Source organism: Oncorhynchus tshawytscha, linkage group LG12 (genome assembly GCF_018296145.1).
Source record: "Oncorhynchus tshawytscha isolate Ot180627B linkage group LG12, Otsh_v2.0, whole genome shotgun sequence".
Lineage (NCBI taxonomy): Eukaryota > Metazoa > Chordata > Actinopteri > Salmoniformes > Salmonidae > Oncorhynchus > Oncorhynchus tshawytscha.
The window spans coordinates 36,799,448-36,826,085 of record NC_056440.1 but is presented as its reverse complement, the minus strand read 5'-3'; the positions used below and the strand labels follow the sequence as shown (position 1 = coordinate 36,826,085).

General features: G+C 44.1%; 1 protein-coding gene across 1 annotated transcript in view; it reads right to left on the bottom strand.

Annotated features, from left to right (window-relative positions):
- Positions 1-26,638, bottom strand: part of LOC112263104 (voltage-dependent N-type calcium channel subunit alpha-1B-like) — a 146,432-nt gene that overhangs the window by 103,186 nt on the left and 16,608 nt on the right. Inside the window, exons 4-6 of the mRNA XM_042294885.1 lie at positions 2,053-2,144; positions 1,641-1,793; positions 853-1,040 (exon numbers count right to left, since the gene is read on the bottom strand). Coding sequence (XP_042150819.1) covers positions 853-1,040; positions 1,641-1,793; positions 2,053-2,144 — 433 coding nt within the window. The remainder of the gene's footprint in view (positions 1-852; positions 1,041-1,640; positions 1,794-2,052; positions 2,145-26,638) is intronic.

The window sequence follows — 26,638 nt, the reverse complement described above, 5'->3', positions numbered from 1 at the left end:
AAACTGAGACTGTACCACAACCCATACACTCCGTAACCAGTTCACATGTCACGATTAAATCTTCTCTCACAGCAGTCCTTTTTCACAACAGATGACACAACACATAGTCAATCTTCGCTCCACTGGGGAAAAAAACATTGAGATCATTGTCTTTGAGATGCATTGTATTGCCATAGTGGATAACATAGTGATCCATTTTTACATGTTGCTTTTGAGTCATATAGCAGACGCTCTTATCCAGAGCAACTTACAATTAGTGCATTCATCTTAACTTCTTCGATATAGGGGGCACTCTTTTAATTTTTGGATAAAATTTTTTTCCCGTTTTAAACAAGATATTTTGTCACGAAAAGATGCTCGACTATGCATATAATTGACAGCTTTGGAAAGAAAACACTCTGACGTTTCCAAAACTGCAAAGATATTATCTATGCTATTTTATCTATGCTTGTGTAGCTATGGTTGAAAAGCATATTTTGAAAATCTGAGATGACAGTGTTGTTAACAAAAGGCTAAGCTTCTGAGCCAATATATTTATTTCATTTCATTTGCGATTTTCATGAATAGTTAACGTTGCGTTATGGTAATGAGCTTGAGGCTATGATTACGCTCCCGGATATGGGATTGCTCGACGCAATAAGTTAAGATAGCTGGGAAAGAGAACAACATATCAGAATCGTAGCGAGCACATTTTCACTCAATAAAGTAGTTATCAGCAAAGTCAGGGCTAGCAGGAACATATACATTTTTTTGGTGGGGTGGGGGTTCAGAGATCCCTCATGCTTGAGTCTGAAATCGGCATTGTTGTCAGTGCGATATCACAGGCAAATGTTATGTATAAGGTGAACTCACGTTATAGAGGATGTCCACCCATCCCTCCATGGTGATGCACTGGAAGACAGTCAGAATAGCAAAGAGGATGTTGTCGAAGTTGGTGATGCCGTAGTTGGGGCCGATCCAGTATTCCTGACACACAGTGCCATTCTCACAGGTCCTCGCTGGAGCCTCCATACCACAGGGGAACTCTGCTGCCTGCTCACCTGAGACACACACACACAAACACACACAAACACACACACGCGCAGGTACACACACAGAGGAATGTACGTTACATTGCATTTAAGTAACTTAGCAGACACTCTTATTCAGAGTAGTGACTGCATACATTTAGTATTGTATCTCTTAACAGAGCCATTTCTGATACAAGACCCAAGATGTGGCCATCCTCCTTTCCCTGAGAGGGGACTTCTTAACCTTAGCAAAAATGAAAACTCAAAATCACATGTTTATGCAACTGCTTTAAACGCTGGTTAGTAGCTACGGGTCTTTGTAAAGTTAGTGTACCTTTTATTGGGTCATGGCTAGAATGTAATACTCCGTTCGCTAAATGGCAGCGAGACAACAGCAGCAGTACTGCAAGCATAGACAAACATGCACGCATACTGGCGTGCATACATGTAAAAGAAGTGGTTCATTGAACTACACTAGCGTGATGAGACCTAAAAACGTGCCTTAGCTCCCAGAACTATACTGTAGTCTTTACCTCAGCACATACTTAATTTTATATCAACTCTAAATATGCAAGTTCTTGCAGTTACACAACGTGACTAAGATTTCTTAGTGATGTGCATTGTGCATACCTGTATCAGTACTGAAGCAGGTCCGGTGGAACTTGCCCATGTAAAAGTCCAGGCCGATGATGGCGAACATGAGGATAGCAAAGAAGAGCAGCATACCGATCTGCAGCAGAGGCACCATGGCTTTCATGATGGACTTCAGAACCACCTGAAGACCTGAGATAGAGCACGTTTTCACTTCACTCCCTCCCATGTTATAGTATTAATGTTGGTCATGGGAGAGACCCCAAATGGCTCTTTAAGTTCCTCTGTTTAACATTTCCTGTTATCCAAATGACATATGACGACATAACCCAAAAGGTCATGTATAACTAGATATTTTAATGCTTGGATGACAAACTTACAAGAATAAACACATCCAAACAGAACCTTGTTGTTGTTTTTTCCCCAGTGATTCCAGAGTCATTGTACTTACTAGGGATTCCAGACACCAGTTTCAGTGGCCTCAGGACCCGTACTGCCCTCAGAGTTCTCAAGTCAAAGTCTGCTCCCACTGTAGCCAGCATCCTGTTAACAAACAAACAACAACAGACCTGGAGATGAACAATCAGACTGACAATACTACAATCTGTGCAACCATCCATCATAAACACACATCGTATCATTGACATTATGAAGGATTGAGGGAGGTCAAGATCATCAATAGCAAATCTCCAAACATTGCATTCCTGATAAATAAACAGGAATTATTAGCTTGTGAGTGTACAACTTTCTCCAGCATTCATGATGAACTTGTGAACATGTGATATAAATCTAAATGTCTCTGAAAATGAGGTCCTACGTTCTGTATTACCTAAAACTACAGGGGTTATCATGTGCTGTGTGTCTGACACTTGTGTGTTAATTGAGTATCGGCAGGGCATGATTTAGAATACATAACTAAAGCATCTTACACATCTACACGGACAGAGAGACCGTGTGGAGAATGCGAATGACTTCATATGGACGTTGATATGCAGAGGGGACACTGACACAGAGAAAGTGGATAGCAGCACAGTACACATGACTTCAGATCTTCACTTTCCCTGTAGGTTTCAGGAGAACTCTTATTCAAATGTGTGGTGCTCCTCTCCCTGGTGGCCAGTTTCAGGCTGAGCCGGTGAAAAGCAGCAGCATTTCCTCATTCTCCTGGGCGTCTGACTGCATAATCAAGACACTGCTGCCTAAAACTTCACCCCCATCGTTAGAGGATCTGACTGCACTTTCACAGTCTCACGGCGGAGAGGAGCAGAAAGGGGAGAGAGGAGAGCAGAAAGAGGCTGGCGGGGAGAGAAAGGGTGGCGTGGAGAGAGGTAGGAGGGGAAGGAGGAGAAGAGAAAAGGAGGAGGGGAGAGAGAAAGGGGATATGCATTAGCTTCACAGCCTGTCCAATCAGCCCACAGCCTCTTCCTCTTGCAGAATGCTATTGTGGAAATGGAGCTGGCCTGTGGAGAGCAGCTCCACCTCCAATAGTCTGGTCCAGGGGGACAGACAGACAGGCCAGATCAGCATCATGTTACTGAGGCTGACGAGTGTTATTGTACACCCACTATCTAATCCACTGGCTGGGCAGAGGCACAGACTGGGGTCTGGGGAGGTGCTGCACTGAAATTAGTGGTATAATCTCTGCACAGAGAGCAGGAGGGGGAGACAAAGAGGGAGGGAGGGAGGGAGGGAGGGAGGGAGGGAGGGAGGGAGGGAGGGAGGGAGGGAGGGAGGGAGGGAGGGAGGGAGGGAGGGAGGGAGGGAGGGAGGGAGGGAGGGAGGGAGGGAGGGATAGCAGAAAGCATTAGGGGGAGATTGTGTTATTGTAATTGCAAAAGACAGGTTTGAGGATTACCTAAAAGGATTACCTAAATCACTGTTTCTAGAATTTTACAGTCATGTATTCTTCATATGACCCAGAATCATACACATTGCTTTGTGATCACAGTAAAATGTATGCCAGATTCGTAATCTACTGTACACCACAAAGATTTGATATCCCCAGGATATAGGCTAACATAAGGAAAGTAGAAGGAGTCTCTGCAGGGTGAGGCAACCAATAATTGTTGTGGTTCAACTGATATTATTTTTCCTTTCTACGGGATCTTAATTAATCACAGCCTACTTACAGTATATACTCCCAGCTGGGATTACCTTCATTAGAAAGGAAAGAATGAGGAAATGAAGTGACTCAAATTTTCCCCACATCAACTAGTGCGTATCAGACTGTAAGTAATATACAGTACGTTGGCAGAGGGCTATAATTTCCTGCTTTTGTCTATCCCAGTGAGATAACCCCGTCTCCCATCATGATCTGCCATGCTATTCTAATGTTCCAGACTGCAGCTGGCATTCTGAAATATACATCACTTACTGTATCCTCAGTGAAATGAGCACTCTGCTTCTCTCTCTCCCTGCCTGCCTGCGTCCCTGCCTGCCTCTCTCCCTGCCTCTCTGCTTGCCTGCCTCCCTCCCTGCCTCTCTGCTTCCCTGCCTCCCTCCCTGCCTCTCTGCTGGCCTGCCTCCCTCCCTGCCTCTCTGCTGGCCTGCCTGCCTCCCCTCCCCTGCCTCCTCTCTGCTTGCCTGCCTCCCTCCCTGCCTCCCTCCCTGCCTACCTGCTTCCCTGCCTCCATCCCTGCCTCTCTGCTTGCCTGCCTTCCTCCCTGCCTCTCTGCTTGCTTGCCTCCCTCCCTGCCTCTCTGCTTGCCTGCCTCCCTCCCTGCCTCTCTGCTTGCCTGCCTCCCTCCCTCCCTGCCTCTCTGCTTGCCTGCCTCCCTGCCTCTCTGCTTGCCTGCCTCCCTGCCTCTCTGCTTGCCTGCCTCCCTCCCTGCATCTGCTGGCCTGCCTCCCTCCCTGCTTGCCTGCCTCCCTCCCTGCCTCTCTGCTTGCTTGCCTCTCTCCCTGCCTCTCTGCTTGCCAGCCTTCCTCCCTGCCTCTCTGCTTGCCAGCCTCCCTCCCTGCCTCTCTGCTTGCCATCCTCTCTCCCTGCCTCTCTGCTTGCCAGCCTCTCTCCCTGCCTCTCTGCTTGCCTGCCTCTCTCCCTGCCTCTCTGCTTGCCTGCCTCCCTCCCTGCCTCTCTGCTTGCCTGCCTCCCTCCCTGCCTCTCTGCTTGCCTGCCTCCCAACCTGCCGTTGTTTATCCCTACAGAAAAAAGAGAAATTCTCAGGTCCTCGTACATTCTCCTGACTGAACCAGTCTCAACATGAGGCAAAACTCTGCATACAAATACAGATCAGATGATGTCCTCGTTTTCTGGGCTTATATTTTAGCTTTATAATATACTCCTTTAACACTACCAAAATAGGGTTGAGATACAAAATGATGACAATTCAAAACCGAATGGAATTCAGTTACACAGAGGAGATATTGGCAAACTAATTATCTGGGTTACATTTAGTTTTTTCAAGCTCCTGGAACGAAGTGATGGGAAAGCTAACCATGGACTGGATTGGCTGGAGTTCAACACCAACCCAACCAGGACCTGTCTGCATCTCACTCACTGGGTTTTAAACCCAGGCTGTGTCACTGCTTCAGTCACCAGAAAGGAAAGAACAGGTGTGTTTTCCATCTCCAACGTGGCCAGTATTGCTCAGATGAGGAGGCCCACATTGGACGGCTCCCAGTGGCCTTTAATAATGCTGGCAGAGACGTTCTCTGCCATCTCTTTATCCCACATAGCCCTGGCAGCCGACAGAGCAGACAGCGGGGTCACAGTGAGGGCACTGAACACGCAGGCATCTGCTATATTACTATAGTTAAGGGACTAGAGCATTAACATGTTACCCCAACATTGCAGAGTGAGACTATAAAACACTAGTCCCTTAAGTATACACTGAATGTACAAAACATTAAGGACACCTGCTTTGTCCATGACATAGACTGACCAGGTGAATCCACGTGCAAGATATGTTCCCTTATTGATGTCACTGATGGGTAGGAGACAGGTGAATAAAGAAGGAGTTTTAAACCTTGAGACAATTGAGATATGGATTGTATATGTGCGCCATTATTCAGAAGGTGAATGGGCAAGACAAAATATTGAAGTGTCTTTGAACAGGGTGTGGAAGTAGGTGTGTCAAGACCTGCAACGCTGCTGGGTTTTTCACGCTCAACAGTTTGCCGTGTGTATCAAGAATAGTCCACCACCAAAAGGACATCCAGCCAACTTGACACAATGGGCCAGCATCCCTGTGGAAAGCTTTTGACACCTTGTAGAGGCCATGCTCTGATGAATTGAGGCTGTTCTGAGGCCAAAAAAAGGGGGGGGTGCAACTCAATATTAGGAAGTTGTCCTCAATGTTTTGTACACTCAGTGTAGGTCTACACTAAGCTGATGTAAGGGGTATACCATGTCAGATGTCTTTCTTCAGTAGGAATATGGAGTCTACATTGTTAGTCAACCTTCTTTCCATTCAATTAACTGCATTGACAGTAGGTAAGCAGGTTTCTAAATGAATGGCCGTACGCCCCAAAATGCAGAAAATACTCATTTAACATTTACCTCATTATGTCATAGTAGTTTTCCTCTCGGCTGCAATACCTAAATGATGTAACTATTTCCTGTTGGCGATGGCACGTATGTGACTAACCATGCCTGTGTCCTGGGATTTCATCTCTCCAGCACTGATAATGCATCCATCCAAGCATTGTATACCATGTCTTTGCATCATTGCTGTTTCTATAGTGCCTCAGCTCTTTGAGACGGAATTTGTTTGTTGTTGTTTTCACATCACACCTAAGCGTTGTGTGTGTGAAGGGATTGTGGCGCTCTGTGGAACATGCTGCATTAGCTTGTCCCTCCTCACCAAACAACAGCTGGCCAATGCAGGAGAAAAACCCCATCTCCATCCCAGCAGAGACACGCACCACGAGATGAGTTACTTAATGGACCTTCAGATAGTGGAGAAACATCATCCTCTCTGTTTTCAATAGCAGAGCTAGCATCTGTTAGGACTGCTACTACGGCTGGGGCGGCAGGGTAGCCTAGTGGTTAGAGTGTTGGACTAGTAACCAAAAACTTGCAGGTTCAAATCCCCAAGGTACAAATCTGTCGTTCTGCCCCTGAACAAGGCAGTTAACCCACTGTTCCTAGGCTGTCGTTGAAAATAAGAATTTGCTCTTGCCTAGTTAAATAAATGGCTACTTTATGACTAAATAAACTACCAACACTTTAACCTGTGTTATTATTGTATGGTTGTTTTTGTTCTGTATTCTTTCCAAAAAATAATTTGGCAAATTAATGCAAGTAAACAAACAACATGTGGAACATAGCATCGCACAGTGACTGTAGCTGATAAGCCTGAATAATGAAATGAATCATTTTGAAAATTGCTAGATAATTCTTTAGGGGACATGGAAGCACACTGCAATGTAGCGAAGGCATTTATCATATCCTATGCCTGGGGGAGCTGTATAATGTGTTTTGCTCCTCGCATACATAAACTCAGCTGACATGAAAGAGTCTAGAAGTCAAACACATTAGCTTGATTATCAATTAGTCAACCATGTTTGTTTACAGGCACCTCCCAGGAAAAGACTGTGAAGAGAATCTAATTCCGCTGCTCCAAAGGCAGGGAAACATAGTAGACAACTAACTCAGTTAGAAGCTCTGTCTAGAGTAACACATCCATGTGGAGTGTAAGTGATACAGCATGCCAGGGTTGCAGTATAAGACATAACAGGGGGGATATTTCTGCTCACATATTCTACTAAAACACAAGCCCAGGCGTAACACAACCAGCCATGTTACGTGTAAGTGATGCAAGATCCCAGGGGTGCAGTATTTTTCAGAACATGGAGAATTCTGAGCCAGGCTTTATTGGGAATACTTCTCTGCTCACATGTTCTCTGGTTCTACCTCACTGACAGGCAAGTAGCAGCATATCAGACATACCCTGTCTATCTGTCTGTCTGCATGCCTCTCTGTCTGGCTGACTGTACAGTATGGGATGTGATCTCTTATATGGCTTCGCAGCATTATGACCTGCCTCCCCCTCCTGTTCTGTAAATGACAGGCGGAACCATGTGAGGGGCCTGATAGGGACGGGTGAGAGAGAGGGGAAACACAGCAGTCATTGGACTCTGAGGAGAACACATTCATTTCAGCCCTGAGAGGACTAGTACAACACAATGTGCCTTTCACGATTAGGATCAAGCAAACAGGTCAGAACCTTCTACGTACTTTGGTTTGTATGAGAGCGAAGGGAGGGTCGTTCAACCTCAAAAGAAACGGGGTTTTTGACACCCACCGTCTCAGATTGTGCTGAAATCATTTCTGTAGTTAGAAACATATAAGATTAGCATTCTTGAAACATTTTGTTAAAATATAATTTGATCTCGGGTAAATTAAGTTAATTGATGTCACCCAAATGGACTATTTTAATTCACAAGATTAATATAATCTTCAATAAATATAGTACCAGACATCCGATTTCGACCATAAATCTTATTTTTTATTTCAATAAAATGATCAAAAACCACCCACGGACACCCCACACCCCACACCAATCCCACCCGAACAACCAGTATACAGTATCAGTTCTCTGACAAGAAGTACAGAGCTGTGGCTTGGAGTATTACTTCTTCATCGTTTGTAATTTATTCCCTGTGATTCTGGTGATGTTTTTTCCCTCCTATTCAAAGAAATTGCCAATTGGAGTCGTTTGCATTATTTACCATCAATTTGTGTAAAAGTACCAGGTTCTGCCCATGAGATGCCGCTCTTCCTGCTAACCCTTTTATAAATGATTCTGGTTTCGTGTTTATTAAATGGATCACAACATTTTCTTTGCAACTTTGGGTAAAAAACCAATAGCTTTTGCTCATGATAAAATAAATTGTGTGGCCAACCTCACACTAGAAGCCAATCCTTCATGAAAGCAATTTAGTTTGCTCTTTGAGAGCTTCCAGTTGTTTGACTATTCAACGAGAGTTGTGTTGAAGGATCAGGTTTCTGAGAGAAGGACCAACTGAATTGCTTTCATGGAGGACTAGCTTGACTATTGTAAATAGTGAACATGAAAAATAGCTTAACCGCCTCAGTCCATCAAACACTAAGGGAAATACTTCAGTGCAAAAGGCACTTCAGACACTGTGCACGCAACAAGTCAGTCCAGAGTACTCCTTTACAAAAGCCCATCAACTCACAGTGAAGTGCTTGAGCAGATGTTAATGGCTATGTCCACAGAACAATGCAATGCTTCTCAACTCCATCAGTCTCAAGCATGAACAAACGGTCCATCGTCACTGTCATGGCCAGGAAAGGGGAGGATCCAAAGCACTCATCAAAACATCCACTGACAGGTGAATGTGAAGGGGTTTTTCATAGGGACACCAAGCTCTCCAATCATAAACAAATTATGTCAGATGACGGCAGAAGATGAAATTGTGCAATGCCAGCATATTTTGCAATGACTCTAATGCAGTAAATGTGAGAGGGAGGTTTTAGAGAATTGACACAGCCACTGCTATGTCATTTATTAACTTTCTCCAGCTGATGAATTATACATTTTTCAGATGACTGCCCGGGTGTGTAGTGGGCTCCTACCGAGCACACTGCCTGGGTGTGTAGTGGGCTCTTACTGAACATACTACCTGGGTGTGTAGTGGGCTCTTACTGAACATACTGCCTGGGTGTGTAGTGGGCTCTTACTGAACATACTGCCTGGGTGTGTAGTGGGCTCTTACTGAACATACTACCTGGGGGTGTAGTGGGCTCTTACTGAACATACTGCCTGGGTGTGTAGTGGGCTCTTACTGAACATACTGCCTGGGTCTGTCGTGGGCTCTTACTGAACATACTACCTGGGTGTGTAGTGGGCTCTTACTGAACATACTGCCTGGGTCTGTCGTGGGCTCTTCCTAAACATACTGCGTGGGTGTGTAGTGGGCACTTGCTGAGTGCACTGTATGTGTGTGTTGCAATGTTCCTTCTCCTTTTTTTAGGCATTTAGCAAATTTCAGATCTGTTGAGCGCAAACCTGAATGTCGTGAGAAGTCTGTGCAACCTCCAGCGCTCGTTTATTTCGAACACTGAGGCTATACCCACTTTAAGTTACATTTTCAGAAAGTGTTAACTTCTTGGATGTAGGGGGCGCTCTTTTAATTTATGGATAAAAAAACGTGCCCGTTTTAAGCGCAATATTTTGTCATGAAAAGATGCTCGACTATGCATATAATTGGCAGCTTTGGAAAGAAAACACTCTAACGTTTCCAAAACTGCAAAGATATTATCTGTGAGTGCCACAGAACTCATGCTACAGGCGAAACCAAGATGAAACTTCAACCAGGAAATGGGCAGAATTTTTGAGGCTCTGTTTTCCATTGTCTCCTTATTTGGCTGTGAATGCGCCGGGAATGAGCCTGCCCTTTCTATCGTTTCTCCAAGGTGTCTGCAGCATTGTGACGTATTTGTAGGCATATCATTGGAAGATTGGCCATAAGAGACTACATTTGCCAGGGGTCCGCCCGGTGTCCTTTGTCTAAATTGGTGCGTAATCTTCAACTGGAGGCATTTTCCATTGAGATTCAGAGGAGAACGCACACTTTCACGAATGATATATCATCGAAAAGATATGTGAAAAACACGTTGAGGATTGATTCTAAACAATGTTTACCGTGTTTCAGTGGATATTATGGAGTTAATTTGGAAAAAAGTTCGACGTTTTGATGACTGAATTTTCTTTTTTTTTTGGTAGCCAAACGTGACGCACCAAACGGAGCGATTTCTCCTAAACAAATAATCTTTCAGGAAAAACTGAACATTTGCTATCTAACTGAGAGTCTCCTCATTGAAAACATCCGAAGTTCTTCAAAGGTAAATTATTTATTTGAATGTTTTTCTGGTTTTTGTGAAAATGTTGCCTGCTGATGCTAACGCTAAATGCTATGCAAGCTGCGCTAGCTATCAATACTGTTACACAAATGCTTGTTTTGCTATGGTTGAGAAGCATATTTTGAAAATCTGAGATGACAGTGTTGTTAACAAAAGGCTAAGCTTGAGAGCTAGCATATTAATTTCATTTCATTTGCGATTTTCATGAATAGTTAACGTTGTGTTATGCTAATGAGCTGCGGGGATAATTACACTCCTGGATACAGGTTTTTTTCATAGCTAAATGTGATGAACAAAACAGAGCGATTTGTCCTAAACAAATAATCTTTTTGGAAAAACTGAACATTTGCTATCTAACTGAGAGTCTCCTCATTGAAAACATCTGAAGTTCTTCAAAGGTAAATGATTTTATTTGAATGCTTTTCTTGTTTTTGTGAAAATGTTGCATGCTGAATGCTACGCTAAATGCTACGCTAGCTATCAATAATCTTACACAAATGCTTGTTTTGCTATGGTTGAAAAGCATATTTTGAAAATCTGAGATGACAGTGTTGTTAACAAAAGGCTAAGCTTGAGAGCTAGCATATTTATTTCATTTCATTTGCGATTTTCATGAATAGTTAACGTTGCGTTATGGTAATGAGCTTGAGGCTGTATTCACGATCCCGGATCCGGGATGGCTAGAATCAAGAGGTTAAAGTATTCTACTGTGGCTATTTGATCACAATGTAGGCCTACCATTCAAAGTAATGGAGAAAATGTGTCCCATAACATTTGAACATGGAAATAGCTGTTGTATCATTCTGCCTACAGTAGCAGCCTATGTGTGGTGTTCACTGTAGGCCTACCAGTGGAGGCTTCTCAGAGGAGGAAGGGGAAGACCATCCTCCTTATTGAATTTCATAAAAATGTACATTTGATTTTATTTATTTTTTAAGTTACCCTTTTTAGATAAAACTATACTAAATATAGCCTCAACAGCACTCTGTAGAGTAGCACCATGGTGTAGTCGAAGGACATCTAGCTTCCATCCTCCTCTGGGTACATTGACTTCAATACAAAACCTAGAAGGCTCATGGTTCTCACCCCCTTCCATAGACTTACACAGTAATTATGACATCTTCTAGAGGACGTCATCCAACCTATCAGAGCTGACGAGTGGCTCAATGCTATGGATAATGGCAAGTTTGTGGATGTACTATTTTTAGATTTCAGTGCAGCATTTGATTAAGTGGATCGTGAAGTAATTTTGACAAAATTAATGCATTCTGGTTTTAAGGAGGTAGCATTGAATTGGGTACAGTCATATCTAACTGACAGGAAACAGTCCACCTATATCAATGGCTCATTTTCTTCGCCTCCTGTGTTAAACAGTGGAATACCGCAGGGCAGCTGCCTTGGGTCACTTCTTTATTTAATATATACCACCGACCTTCCCTATGCCTTAGCTGAAACTCAAGCTACTATATTTGCAGATGATACTACAATTTATGAAGCAAGACAATCGGTTCAACAGGTACAGCAAGCTTTTCAAGGAGATTTGGAGAATATTAGGGAGTGGGTTTGCCAAAACAAACTTGTTTTAAATACCAAGAAAACCAAACGTAATGTTGGTCTGTTCCAATAGGAAAAGGCCAAAACAGCATGGGATACAATTAAGTATGGGAGTGCAAACTATTGGGAGTGCAGCTAGACAACTGCTTATCATAGTCGTCTCAAATAACTAATCTATGTATAAAAAAAAATACATTAAAACAGCATGCATAATCAGAAGGATAGCTAAATATTTACCAGGAAAAATTATTCAGCAAATAACACAAGCATTAATTGAGAGTCAGGTGAACTACTATTCTGTGGTCTGGGGAAATCAAGTGAAGTTAAGAGGCTGCAGAATGCACAGAATAAAGCAGCAAGGATTGTTTTAAGGTGGAGATATGGTTCTTCTGTTGCAGTCATGCGCAATGTTCTTGGTTGGTCATCAATCGATAAGATCATTGTAAAAAACATGCTTATTTTATTTCATAATATACATAATTTAAAATGGCCAAGTTCCATTCACAACGGTATTCAGTTGGTAAGACACTAGGAATAGGTTGTCCACCGTCTATGCGTTATCAAGACAGTAAAGAGAAATATGCAAAAGAACATTTCGATTTAGAGTAATAAAGAAATGTAATAAATTAACTGAGCAAACCAGAAACCTTTCAATATATCAGTTTAAACATTATTTTAAAACGATTTAAATATAACACATAGAAATGTTGTGGGACTATAGTAGATGAAGAATCAATATTTTTTTAGATTGAGTAGTTATTGGGTCATTATGTTAGTATATTATGTATGTTTGTAATAGTGTGTTATATGTGGAAATGTGTTCGTATTATAAATTGTATTTTAATGTTTAAGGACTCTTGGAAGATTTGTCCAAATGGGGACAAAAAGAGATCCAAATAAAATCAAATAAAATCAGAGCTCTAGCAGCATGAACTGACATGTCTAGTACTGAACGCATAAGCTACAGCTAGCTAGCTCTGCAGTGCATGAAATGTGGTGAGTAGTTGACTCAAGAAAAATACAATAGTTTCACAGTTAACAAATTAATTTAATCAAAAAGCAAGCGAGTCATTTTCACTTTCACTTACGTAGCTAGCAAATACAGCTAGCTCGTTTAACCTACTGAAACACCCTGCTCGAACAGAGGGATGCTATGTTAGCTAGTTGGCTATACTATGCAACACAACACTGGAACTTTTGAAGTCAGGGTAAGCTTTTGGTTTTAATAATTTATTGCCACCGAGGCCCGCCGGTGTAACTGCTATACTGCTTACTGACAATAAACTGTAACGTTACTGCATGATTGTACCAGGTTTACTAACGTGTTAGTTCTATTAGCTATATTGACTATGACGTTACTTTAGCTAATATGGTGACAACGATGTAGGCTGTGTGTAGGATAAGAGGGCATAGATGGGAGAAGGAATACAATGCGGCTGCTATGAAAGTGAATTGTGTTTGTGTAATCAGGGGTGTATTCATTCTGCCAATTCTGTTGAAAAATGTTTCTTAACTGGAAGCAAACGGGGATAAGCAGACCTGAATTTGTCCAATAGAAAATCTATTTTCCAACTGGTCTAATATTTACACTCTAGATTAGTCACATGCGCCGAATACAACAGGTGGAGACCTTACAGTGAAACGCGCTCCTAACCAACAATGCAGTTAAAAATATATATAGATAAGAATAAGAGATAACAAGTAACAAGTAAATAAAGAGCAGCAGTGAAATAACAACAGTGAGACTATATACATGGGTGTACCGATACAGAGTCAATGTGCAGGGGCACTGGTTATTTGAGGTAGTATGTACATGTAGGTAGAGTTATTAAAGTGAGTATGCATAGATGACAACAGAGAGTAGCAGTGGTGTGAAGGCGGGGGCACTGCAAATAGTCTGGGTAGCCATCTGACAAGATGTTCAGGAGTCTTATGGCTTGGGGGAAGAAGCTGTTTAGAAGCCTCTTGGACCTAAACATGGCGCTCCAGTATCGCTTGCCATGCGGTAGCAGAGAGAACAGTATATGACTAGGATGGCTGGAGTCTTTGACAATTTTTAGGGCCTTCCTCTGACACTGCCTGGTATAGAGGTCCTGGATGGTAGGAAGCTTGGCCCCAGTGATGTACTGAGCTGTTCGCACTACCCTATGTAGTGCCTTGCGGTTGGAGGCCGAGCAGTTGCCATACCAGGCAGTGATGCAAACAGTCAGAATGCTCTTGATGGTGTAGCTGTAGAACCTTTTGAGGGTCTGAGGACCCATGCCAAATCTTTTCAGTCTTCTGAGGGGGAATAGGTTTTGTCGTGCCCTCTTCACGACTGTCTTGGTGTTCTTGGACCATGTTAGTTTGTTGGAACTTGAAGCTCTCAACCTTCTCCACTGCAGCCCCATCAATGAGAATGGGGGCGTGCTCGGTCGTTTTTTTCCTGTAGTCCACAATCATCTCCTTTGTCTTGATCATGTTGATGGAGAGGTTGTTGTCCTGGCACCACACGGCCAGGTCTCTGACCTCCTCCCTGTAGTCTGTCTCGTCGTTGTCGGTGACCAATGTCGTGTCATCTGCTGGTGTTGCAGTCGTGCTTGGCCGTGCAGTCATGAGTGAACAGGGAGTACAGGAGGGGACTGAGCACGCACCCCTGAGAGGCCTCTGTGTTGAGGATCAGCATGGCGGATGTGTTGTTACCTAACCAGGATCCAGTTGAAGAGGGAGGTGTTTAGTCCCAGGGTCCTTAGCTTATTGATGAGCTTTGAGGGCACTATGGTGTTGAACGCTGAGCTGCATTCTCACATAGGTGTTCCTTTTGTCCAGGTGGGAAAGGGCAGTGTGAAGTGCAATGGAGATTGCATCATCTGTGGATCTGTTGGGGTGGTATGCAAATTGGAGTGGTCTTGGGTTTCTGGGATGATGGCGTTGATGTGAGCCATGACCAGCCTTTCAAGGCATTTTATGGCTACAGACGTGAGTGCTACGGGTTGGTAGTCATTTAGGCAGGTTACCTTAGTCTTCTTGGGTACAGGGACTATGGTGGCCTGCTTAAAACATGTTGGTATTACAGACTCGGACAGGGAGAGGTTGAAAATGTCAGTGAAGACACTTGCCAGTTGGTCAGCGCATGCTCGCAGTACACGTTCTGGTAATCTGTCTGTCCCTGCGGCCTTAAGAATGTTGACTTGTTTAAAGGTCTTACTCACATTGGCGGCGGAGAGCGTGATCACACAGTCTTCCGGAGCAGCTGGTGCTCTCATGCATGTTTCAGTGTTATTTGCCTCAAAGCGAACATAGAAGTAGTTTAGCTCGTCTGGTAGGCTTGTGTCACTGGGACAGCTCGCGGTTGTGTTACCCCTCGTAGTCTGTAATTGTTTGCAAGCCCTGCCACATCCGACGAGCGTCAGAGCCGGTGTAGTACTACTTGATCTAAGTCTGTATTGATGCTTTGCCTGTTTGATGGTTCGTCGGAGGGCATAGCGGGATTTCTTATAAGCTTCCGGGTTAGAGTCCCACTCCTTGAAAGCAGCAGTTCTAGCCTTTAGCTCAGTGCAGATGCTGCCTGTAATCCATGGCTTCTAGTTGGGGTATGTACTGTGGGGACGACGTCATCGATGCACTAATTGATGAAGCCAATGACTGATGTGGTGTACTACTCAATGCCATCGGAGGAATCCCGGAACATATTCTACTCTGTGCTAGCAAAACAGTCCTGTAGCTTAGCATCTGCCTCATCTGACCACTTTTTTATTGATCTAGTCACGGGTGCTTCCTGCTTTAATTTTCACTTGTAAGCAGGAATCAGGAGGATAGAATTATAGTCAGATTTGAACGGATTTAAGTTTCCCTGCATTAAAGTCCCCGGCTACTTGGAACGCCATCTCTGGGTGAGCATTTTCTTGTTTGCTTATGGCGGAATACAGCTCCTTCAATTTTTATTTTTATTTCACCTTTATTTAACCAGGTAGGCTAGTTGAGAACAAGTTCTCATTTACAACTGCGACCTGGCCAAGATAAAGCATAGCAGTGTGAACAGACAACACAGAGTTACACATGGAGTAAACAATTAACAAGTCAATAACACAGTAGAAAAAAAAGAGAGTCTATATACATTGTGTGCAAAAGGCATGAGGTGGTAGGCGAATAATTACAATTTTGCAGATTAACACTGGTGTGATAAATGATCAGATGGTCATGTACAGGTAGAGATACTGGTGTGCAAAAGAGCAGAAAAGTAAATAAATATAAACAGTATGGGGATGAGGTAGGTAAATTGAGTGAGCTATTTACTGATAGACTATGTACAGCTGCAGCGATTGGTTAGCTGCTCAGATAGAAGATGTTTGAAGTTGGTGAGGGAGATAAAAGTCTCCAACTTCAGCGATTTTTGCAATTTGTTCCAATCACAGGCAGCAGAGAACTGGAACGAAAGGCGGCCAAATGAGGTGTTGGCTTTAGGGATGATCAGTGAGATACACCTGCTGGAGCGCGTGCTACGGGTGGGTGTTGCCATTGTGACCAGTGAACTGAGATAAGGCGGAGCTTTACCTAGCATGGACTTGTGGATGACCTGGAGCCAGTGGGTCTGGCGACGAATATGTAGCGAGGGCCAGCCGACTAGAGCATACAGGTCGCGGTGGGTGGTATAAGGTGCTTTAGTAACAAAACGAGGATCGGTAGGATAGTCAGTTTTACTAGGGTAAGTTTGGCGGCGTGAGTGAAGGAGGCTTTGTTGCGGAATAGAAAGCCTACTCTAGATTTGATTTTAGATTGGAGATGTTTGATATGAGTCTGGAAGGAGAGTTTACAGTCTAGCCAGACACCTAGGTACTTATAGATGTCCACATATTCTAGGTCAGAATCATCCAGGGTGGTGATGCTAGTCGGGCATGCGGGTGCAGGCAGCGAACGGTTGAAAAGCATGCATTTGGTTTTACTCGCGTTTAAGAGCAGTTGGAGACCACGGAAGGAGTGTTGTATGGCATTGAAGCTCGTTTGGAGGTTAGATAGCACAGTGTCCAAGGAAGGGCCGGAAGTATACAGAATGGTGTCGTCTGCGTATAGGTGGATCAGGTAATCGCCCGCAGCAAGAGCAACATCATTGATAAATACAGAGAAAAGAGTCTGCCCGAGAATTTAACCCTGTGGCACCCCCATAGAGACTGCCAGAGGACCGGACAACATGCCTTCCGATTTCACACACTGAACTCTGTCTGCAAAGTATTTGGTGAACCAGGCAAAGCAGTCATTAGAAAAACCGAGGCTACTGAGTCTGCCGATAAGAATATGGCGATTGACAGAGTCGAAAGCCTTGGCCAGGTCGATGAAGACTGCTGCACAGTACTGTCTTTTATCGATGGCGGTTATGATATCGTTTAGTACCTTGAGCGTGGCTGAGGTGTACCCGTGACCGGCTCGGAAACCAGATTGCACAGCGAAGAAGGTACGGTGGGATTTGAGATGGTCAGTGACCTGTTTGTTGACTTGGCTTTCGAAGACCTTAGATAGGCAGGGCAGGATGAATATAGGTCTGTAACAGTTTGGGTCTAGAGTGTCTCCCCCTTTGAAGAGGCGGATGACTGCGGCAGCTTTCCAATCCTTGAGGATCTCAGACGATATGAAAGAGAGGTTGAACAGGCTGGTAATAGGGGTTGCGACAATGTCGGCGGATAGTTTCAGAAATAGAGGGTCCAGATTGTCAAGCCCAGCTGATTTGTACGGGTCCAGGTTTTGCAGCTCTTTCAGAACATCTGCTATCTGGATTTGGGTAAAGGAGAACCTGGAGAGGCTTGGGCGAGTAGCTGCGGGGGGGGCGGAGCTGTTGGCCGAGGTTGGAGTAGCCAGGAGGAAGGCATGGCCAGCCGTTAAGAAATGCTTGTTAAAGTTTTCGATAATCATGGATTTATCGGTGGTGACCGTGTTACCTAGCCTCAGTGCAGTGGGCAGCTGGGAGGAGATGCCCTTGTTCTCCATGGACTTTACAGTGTCCCAGAACTTTTTGGAGTTAGAGCTACAGGATGCAAATTTCTGCCTGAAGAAGCTGGCCTTTGCTTTCCTGACTGACTGCATGTATTGGTTCCTGACTTCCCTGAACAGTTTCATATCGCGGGGACTATTCGATGCTATTGCAGTCTGCCACAGGATTTTTTTGTGCTGGTCGGGGGCAGTCAGGTCTGGAGTGAACCAAGGGCTATATCTGTTCTTAGTTCTGCATTTTTAAGCATGCTTATCTAAAATGGTGAGGAAGTTACTTTTAAAGAATGACCAGGCATCCTCAACTGACGGGATGAGGTCAATATCCTTCCAGGATACCCGGGCCAGGTCTATTAGAAAGGCCTGCTCGCAGAAGTGTTTTATGGAGCGTTTGACAGTGATGAGGGGTGGTCGCTTGACTGCGGATCCGTAGCGGATACAGGCAATGAGGCAGTGATCACTGAGATCCTGGTTGAAGACAGTGGAGGTGTATTTGGAGGGCCAGTTGGTCAGGATGACGTCTATGAGGGTGCCCTTGTTTACAGATTTAGGGTTGTACCTGGTGGGTTCCTTGATGATTTGTGTGAGATTGAGGGCATCTAGCTTAGATTGTAGGACTGCCGGGGTGTTATGCATATCCCAGTTTAGGTCACCTAACAGAACAAACTCTGAAGCTAGATGGGAGGCGATCAATTCACAAATGGTGTCCAGGGCACAGCTGGGAGCTGAGGGGGAGGGGGGGGGTCGGTATGCTGCCTTAGTGCCAGCCTCTGACTGTGGTGGTATGTAAACAGCTACAAAGAATACAGATGAAAACTCTCTCGGTAGGTAGTCATAAGAAACTCTACCTCAGGGGAGCAATAGCTCAAGACTTCCTTAGATATCATGTACCAGCTGTTGTTTACAAAAATACATAGACTGCCGCTGTTCTATCCTGCTGGTACATCGTATAACAAGCCAGCTCTATGTTGATGTTGGCCACGTTCAGCCACGATTCCGTGAAGCATAAGATGTTACAGTTTTTAATGTCCCGTTGGTAGTTTAATCTTCTGCGTAACTGGTCGATTTTATTGTCCAAAGATTGCACGTTTGCTAGCAGAATGGAGGGAAGTGGAGGTTTATTCAATCGCCTGCGAATACTCAGAAGGCAGCCAGACCTTCGGCCCCTCTTTCTCCGCCTCCTCTTCACGCAGATTACGGGGATCTGGGCTTGTTCCTGAGGAAGCAGCGTATCCTTCACATCGGGCTCATTAGAGTTGTGAAAGGAAAAAGAGGATTCTGCCGGTCCATGGTGAGTAATCGCAGTCCCGAGGTCGAGAAGTTATTTTCGGTCATAAGAGACGGTAGTGGAAAAATTATGTACAAAATACAAAGTACAAAAAACTAGCAAAGGATATGAACAAATGTGCACACGTGGCTTTGAACTCAAAACAAGCGCATCTACTCATGACCGCTCATGCCGTAAACGCAGTCTAGTTCAAAGTGAATGGCACAGATCCATATATGGAAATGGTCTATTTGCATATAGCTCTACAGCAGCTCTGATTAGTTATGCCGCACTGGTCGGTGTAGAGTACGGACTGAGTCCTTAGTGTCAATGCAATAGAATCCTGCTCTGATGCGTTCCACCTACAACCAAATTTCTTGCGCAGTTAGTTTTACATAATAAGACTTGCATAGTTCGTTTTGCTTCGGTATGTTGCATTGAAAGTGGCTAATATTGTGTTGATTCGATCACAATTCCCACAGTAAAGGGAAACGTTGATAGTGTTAACTAAGGGGGAAAACACTAAAAAGTTGACTGAAGTTCAATCTCGTGCCTCTCTGCGCGGTCTGATAGTCCTTCTGCCCGGCAATCACACATTCGTGTGTTGTGGGCTTTTCATTCGTGAGCACACTTCCTGGGTGTGTAGTGGGGTCTTACTGAACCCGCTGCCTTACCAGCCGTATATTCTCCACAATAGAAACGGGAAGAGAGCACGGTAGATCTAAAATCCATTAAACCTGTTTCTAGTGGCCTTTACCTCTAATAATGTTTAGACACTGTGCATACAATAGGACTCACTCCATAACCCCCAGAAACTAAATGCTCAACGTAGCGCACATTGTAGATGTCACATACGCCCAGTTTGCACAACAACTCGTTCAACATGCGCTACAACTCTATTATTTGCAGTTCGACGAGATGCTCAACGACTGGGTAATTACACAGCATGGAACACGGCTGAGCACTCTAGACATATCCCCCATGCACAGCACACAGCACGCAGCACACACCCCAACTCAGCCAGTTCCCTCTCCCAGCACCCAGCAGTATGGAGTAGTAGAGGCTGAAATAGATCAGTGTCTCACCCTGCCACTGGAGTAAAACATCACATAGTCAGCCCAGCAGCATCATCTTGCATAAACCAGGGAGGCCCATTAGCCCCAGTCTAGCGCAGGTGAAGTGGAAAAGAGACAATTATGCATGGAGGACGGGCCGTCTGGCGGCTCTACTGTATACTCACCCCCCCCCCCCGTCTGTTTGTCTGTCTCTATTTTAGTCTGTCTGTCTTACTGTCTCTATCTGCCTGCCTGAAAGTCAGTCGGTCTGTCTCTCTTGCAAGTCAGTCTGCCTGTCTGTCTGTAGTCTGTCTATCGTAAATATTGGATGACAGAATCATCGTGAGAACTTGACATTTCACAAATAACACACTCGCTTCATATTCTCATGGACGTTTGACATCTCAACAATGTAATCTTTGTAATAGGCATATGATGTGAGATCCATCCCAATAGCTAGCTTGGGATTGGGCCTAAATAATGATGAAGAGATGTGGAAAACGGGCTCTGAGGAAGTAGCATGAAGAGAGCATCCTGTCCTGTGCAATTTGCCCCAGTGGATGAGAGCTGGCAAGGATGAGAGCTGGCAAAATGCCCCTGCTCCTGTTTTATTCATACATCTACAGCTGAGGATGCCGAGGGTGACAAGCCTGGCCTCAATGCTGGCAAACACTGTAAAGGAGAGGAACACGCTCCTTGGTGGATTGCTGGGGTTGGGAGTCTTCAAAAAAATAATTTCTGATTCTTCCTGAAATATGCTGTGATGCTCTCAGAACTAGCGACTGAACATGCAATGCATCTAAATGTGTTTGATATTCATGCGAGGCAATATTTTTTCCAACACGGCTCTCGGCCAAGTTCAAGTCTGACTGAGGTTCAAATTCCATTACAAATCATATGGTCTTTGTTTCCTTACAGTGAAGTACTCAGAAAAAAGGTAGATTTTTTACATATAGTTTAGTGATCCCATCATCCCACTGATCTATTGTATCTTACTCACTTCACAGCTGAGAGGGGGAGATAGAAACAAGGGAGAACAAGAGAGAGGGGATGAGGGATAGAGAGAAAAAGCGAGAGATAGAGATAAAAAGTAGCGAGAGGGAGTGGGAGAGAAAGCGAGAGAGAGAAGTAGCGAAAGGGAGAAAGAGTGCGAGTGAGTGAGCGAGAGAGAGAAAAGAAAGAGATACAGAGAGAGAGGGCTCCCCAGCTACAGCAGTGTGGATGAGACTATATTGGTAGAGATAGAAGTAGCAAGAGGGAGAGAGAGACTATATTGGCTGCACGGGGAGGGAAAGCCACACTGGAGACAACTGGAGGCGTCACCATAGAAACAAAGGAGGCTCCACTGATCTCATTAGACAACAGCAGCCAGGAGACAGGGGTTCTGGGAGTGAAAAGCAACAATGAAAGTAGGGTGAAGCCAGAGACGAGAGAAAATAAAAGGAATGGTGTTTGTTTGCCAACAGAAAGCAAAGCAAAGCAATAACATGAAGATATTTCTGTTGACTCAGTCTGTATTGGGCCTTTGTTGTTGCACAGCAACAATGACAAAATGAAGTGATTCTCTTCAGAAAGTATCAAAAGAAGACCAAATAAAAGTTGGAAGAGGACAGATCTCAAGCAGTTTGCTTTGAGAAGGTGTATGCCCATTGTCTGTGCATGGCCGTGTAAATACATATGTGGAAAAGCAAACTGAGGTACTGTAATAAAGAAGCTGCTGAGATCAAATGTTCTTTGTGTAATTGAATTTAAGCTAACAACAGAGGGATTTCCCCTAATAAAGCTGGACATGTGGAGCAGATAACGAGACGACTCCATGGTTGACAGTGGAACACAAGGTTCACACACAATGTTGTCCAAGGTAGTCAGCAAATCATTTGTTTTGATAATACCATAATATGTGAAATACCCTTGATATTTCCATGCTCCAAGTCCCCAATCCCAAAACTCTGAATCTGATCAAGAGACGATTTGAAGACAACGCCATGGTAAGCTTGTCTCCATAGCAACCAATAATGATCATAAACGAGCGAAGGGACCATGGGCTCAGAATGATGAAGTGCAGATGTAATGTCTTTGACACATGTTATGTACATTCTAATGTCGAGTTGGACTATCTTTCCATCAAAGTAAATTGGCAAAATATTGTTACAGTAATAGGGCCCTAGGAAATGGAATCACATCATTTAGCCGTTTATGGTTTTCTCAATTATGGAACATGGTTGTGATTAGACTTGGCTCAGTGAGCATGAGACGTATTTGACAACCCGGTGCACCGCTCCCTACGGATGTGACTGAGCAGGTCTGAAAACAGAGTCAATGACAAGGCATGTCCGAGAAAGACAAGAGACAATGCAAAGGAAATGACAATAAGTTGGAGATAGACAAAGGAAATATAAGAAAAGTCAATAAGCCTGTCTAGCCACAGGTCCACCAACATAGTCACAAGTTGTGCCCCAGGTAAGTCAACCTACCCAGGTGTGTGCCAGTCACCTGCCACCTGCCACCCACACTGTAGTTAGTCTGGCAGCCTGGAACCAACCATACACTCCTCTTAACGCAATATTCTTCAAATTTGACATCACAAAACTATTTGTTTTAACAACTGTAAAAACGCTAATCAGTTTTATGATATCAGCCATGTTTCAAATCAAATCGCCACACAGTTCTGCATATCACAGCACAGTAATGTCTGGGCCTTCACTACACTGTAGTACCAGTATAGCATGCAACTCAGGCCATCTGTGTGATGGACAGTAAGTGCAGATCAATGACGTTGGGGCCAAATCCAGGACTCATGTAATGGATATCAGCTTAACATACTGACAGCTCTGCTCAATAAAACTGCAGTCATTAGTATCTGGCAGGTAGACAGAGGGCTAACCTAGCTAAACAGGTCAAACTTAGACCATCTACAACAGTTCATCATCGTTTCCATAAGGGAGCGGGGCATCTGGTGAAAACGCATCTGCAGTGTGACTGGACAAGCTGCTTTTCCCAGCAGCTCTTGTGCTTGTCACTCGCTAAGAAATGATCATAGAAAGGAGGCCTGTGGAGGGACACTCCAGTCAGTCTCTGAGACAGGCAGTGGCTCACACCACTCCTTGACGACACACACACACACACCACATGCACGAAAGCATGTCAGCACCGCACACGCACGCATGCACACACACAGACACGCACACATACACAGGGTCCCACCACTCCACCACTCCACCACTCCACCTGACAACAAAAAGCTTTTAGATCAATCACCTTCCCCAAGGAGGGAGAGCCAGCCAGCCAGAGAGACACCCCCATCCCCCAGACATCGATCCTCTGTCCCTGTCTGAGTGAGAGTCCAGGAGCCCTCTCCATTACAGCACCCCCCTCTCACTCTCATCTCTGATTCAACTTCTTCCATTTCCTGTGACATTTGAAGAAGTGAAAGTGACCAAAAAAAAACGGCTATTCTTGTCCAGTGGCCAGTAATTCGTGTTGGGTAATGAAAAGCCTGTCTGGAAATGCTCAGGACCTGAGTGTCCCAACTCCTAATCAGAATTTATTAGAGTCCTCACTGGGCAGGTGGTTACTGATGTGTTTCTGTGAAACATTTAAAAGACCAAACAGAAACATGAATAATGGTGGTCACACTTGGCTGTCAGATCCCAGACAAAGTCACTTATAAAATGGTCTCTTTTCCAACCCAACTTGTTAATAGTGTTAATGCATAATGACTTCCTGGATGGGTCCGCCTCACTTCCGGGTATAAGGCTGCTCCCTCTGTCTGCCTTTGGTCTGTCTGATCTAAATGAGGGGTGTGAGGGGAGGAGAGACATCAACTCCTATTATTCGGCCAATAAAACACCCTGACGGGGACACACAAACACGGGCCCTCTACACCATTTTGCTAAGAGTATAAATTCAAGGGCTCAGTCATAAAATCGAAAGAACATGATTGTAAAAAAAAAGAATGTCAACCCTCATAACTTGTAAGGTCAAGAGAGCACAGATCATGTAATATAAGGACTTTACCTATTTGGCTCTCATTGTCATCATGTTCACTACTATCCATGCTGCTTCAGAAACCAGACTAAGATATCTACAGGTACGTTTACCTGTGAAGACACCCATCCCGCCCGCCCGCCCGCGTGCACACACACACACACACACACACACACACACACACAGAGGACGGCTCCGTTCCATCAGACACAGAGCACAGCTGAGAGGTGGCAGTGGCACGGGTCCCATGGGAGCTCCACTCAGCAGGACAGCCTCAGCCAGCTGGCCCACATGCCACCAGCTTTCTCTGAAATACAGTATGTCATGCCACTCCAATAAATACTGGATGAAACCAACACACAGTACTCAGTAGACAGTGGAGCATGGCTCTGTTGTAGAAGGCTGAATGAATTAAGTAAGATAGCTGGTTTTCTTTCCACCCCAGCGACTATGCTGATCATGCCATGCGTGGTGGATTCTTTGGAAGACTGCATCAAGGCTCACTAGTCAGGAAAGACTGGGACTCCCAGATATAAATGTTGCTTCCGAAGAATTGTGCAAGGACCCTGAAGTAACTGCAAGCCCAATTGATCTGGGGGATAGTCAACCGTACCTTAACATAATATAGAAAATGGCGTAATTTGTCAGTCCAGTAGAAGACATGTATTATATTAAGCCATGGTTAAGACAGAACACTCCTCAGCCATCCGTACTGAAGGAAATGCTGCTATGCCATGATTATATTCCTGCTCATAGGTCTTCATCACAAAATGCTTAGTTCAGGTTCTCTTGCCTTCCGTAGGAATGAATTATATAGATCAAGCTCAGTTCCATGCAATTCCAAAGTCGTTGCAATGAAACATTATCGTTGTTCAAATCGTAGAAGAGCAGACTATGTAGAAATAAAGCAATAAAATAGATCTTTCATGATGTTAACAACACACTGACAACTCGAATACCACTAGAAGAGTGAAAAGACAAGAAAAGTGCTGATAATCTTTATTTGAGGCCTTCGTAAATTCAAACCTATTTAAAGGAGAAGCTAAATTCTGTATTTTGTGCTGAGAAGGGAATATGACAGCAGTAAAGGGATATTTCTAATATGCATAGGAGAATTACAATGAAAATGAAACTGTTTAATTTTTTAACCTTTCTTATTACACCAAAATGGAGCCTACAGATGTAGGATCTTAAATTGAACCAGTTTGCTACAGCAGAAAAATAATCCTGCAGCAACAGGAAATGTGGATTATAATTAATGGACATTTTTTGTAGATGTTTGTTAGGGAAAATCAAGTCTGAAATTTCTAAGTACAAACTGCAAACTTTAGAAGCCTTTTTAAAACTCAAATACAATACATGTTTGCATTTCCTGCCGAGCAGGAAATTTTTCAGCAACAAAAGACTGATAAACTTATGATCCTACATCTGTTAATCACGTGTATAAATAATCCAATCCTGGGCTCACTTGTAAAAGAGACGCCAATCTCAATGTGACTTCCCTGACTAAATAAAGGACAAAAAATGAATCTCTATTGAGAAAACAAATAGAGTTGTTTTGCATTCTCCCCATGGGGAATGATTCCCACCTGTAGTACAGCACGGGAGGCAAGAGTGACAGTGCCTCTACCTAATTTCAGTATTCAAGGGGAGAGTGCATGATAACACAGCCAATCTCACATAGCCCATGGGGTCATTGCACAATTGACATTGGTGAGTAATAGCTTGTTTTCCTGAAATAACAACCATTTCAATAAATGGTACCTAACTCCATGTGTGGAACAAAGCTGCCTGCCAGTCAAGCACTCCATCTCAACCAGGTCCTTCACCACTACTCTGCACAAAGCAATGACAGCTTCCTCCTCCTCCCCCCATCTTATCTCATCTCTACCATTAGCAGTCACAGGATGGTAATGCCACCAGTGCAGCCAGCAGAACAAAATTGAGTTAAGAGCCTCATCATCACACCTTCAAATTGAGCTGAGTTGAGCTGAGGACAAGAGCAAAGTGGCTCTGAGAAAGGCGGGTCAGGAGCACTTAAGAACCGTAGTGGTGTGTGGGTAAAATCACCGGGGAAGCCAAGCCAGAAAAAAAAGCCATATTACAACCTGTGTTGTGATAATTGCATTGTTTGCTCTATAACCTGTTAGTTAATATCCCTTGCCACTGTAATACTGTACATACAGTAGAGCTAAAGGCCGAGACAACAAGAGGACACAGTGGCAACCGCTGTCTGGTGAAGTCCACAAAGCATATTGCATGTAACAAATCGCTACATGACCTACAGCATGGTCAAGCAAGTAATGTTTCCGACATTTTCGGACTACTAAACAACTATTGATTTACAACCGCAGAGAGTTACTGAAAGTTGCAAAGAAAACAG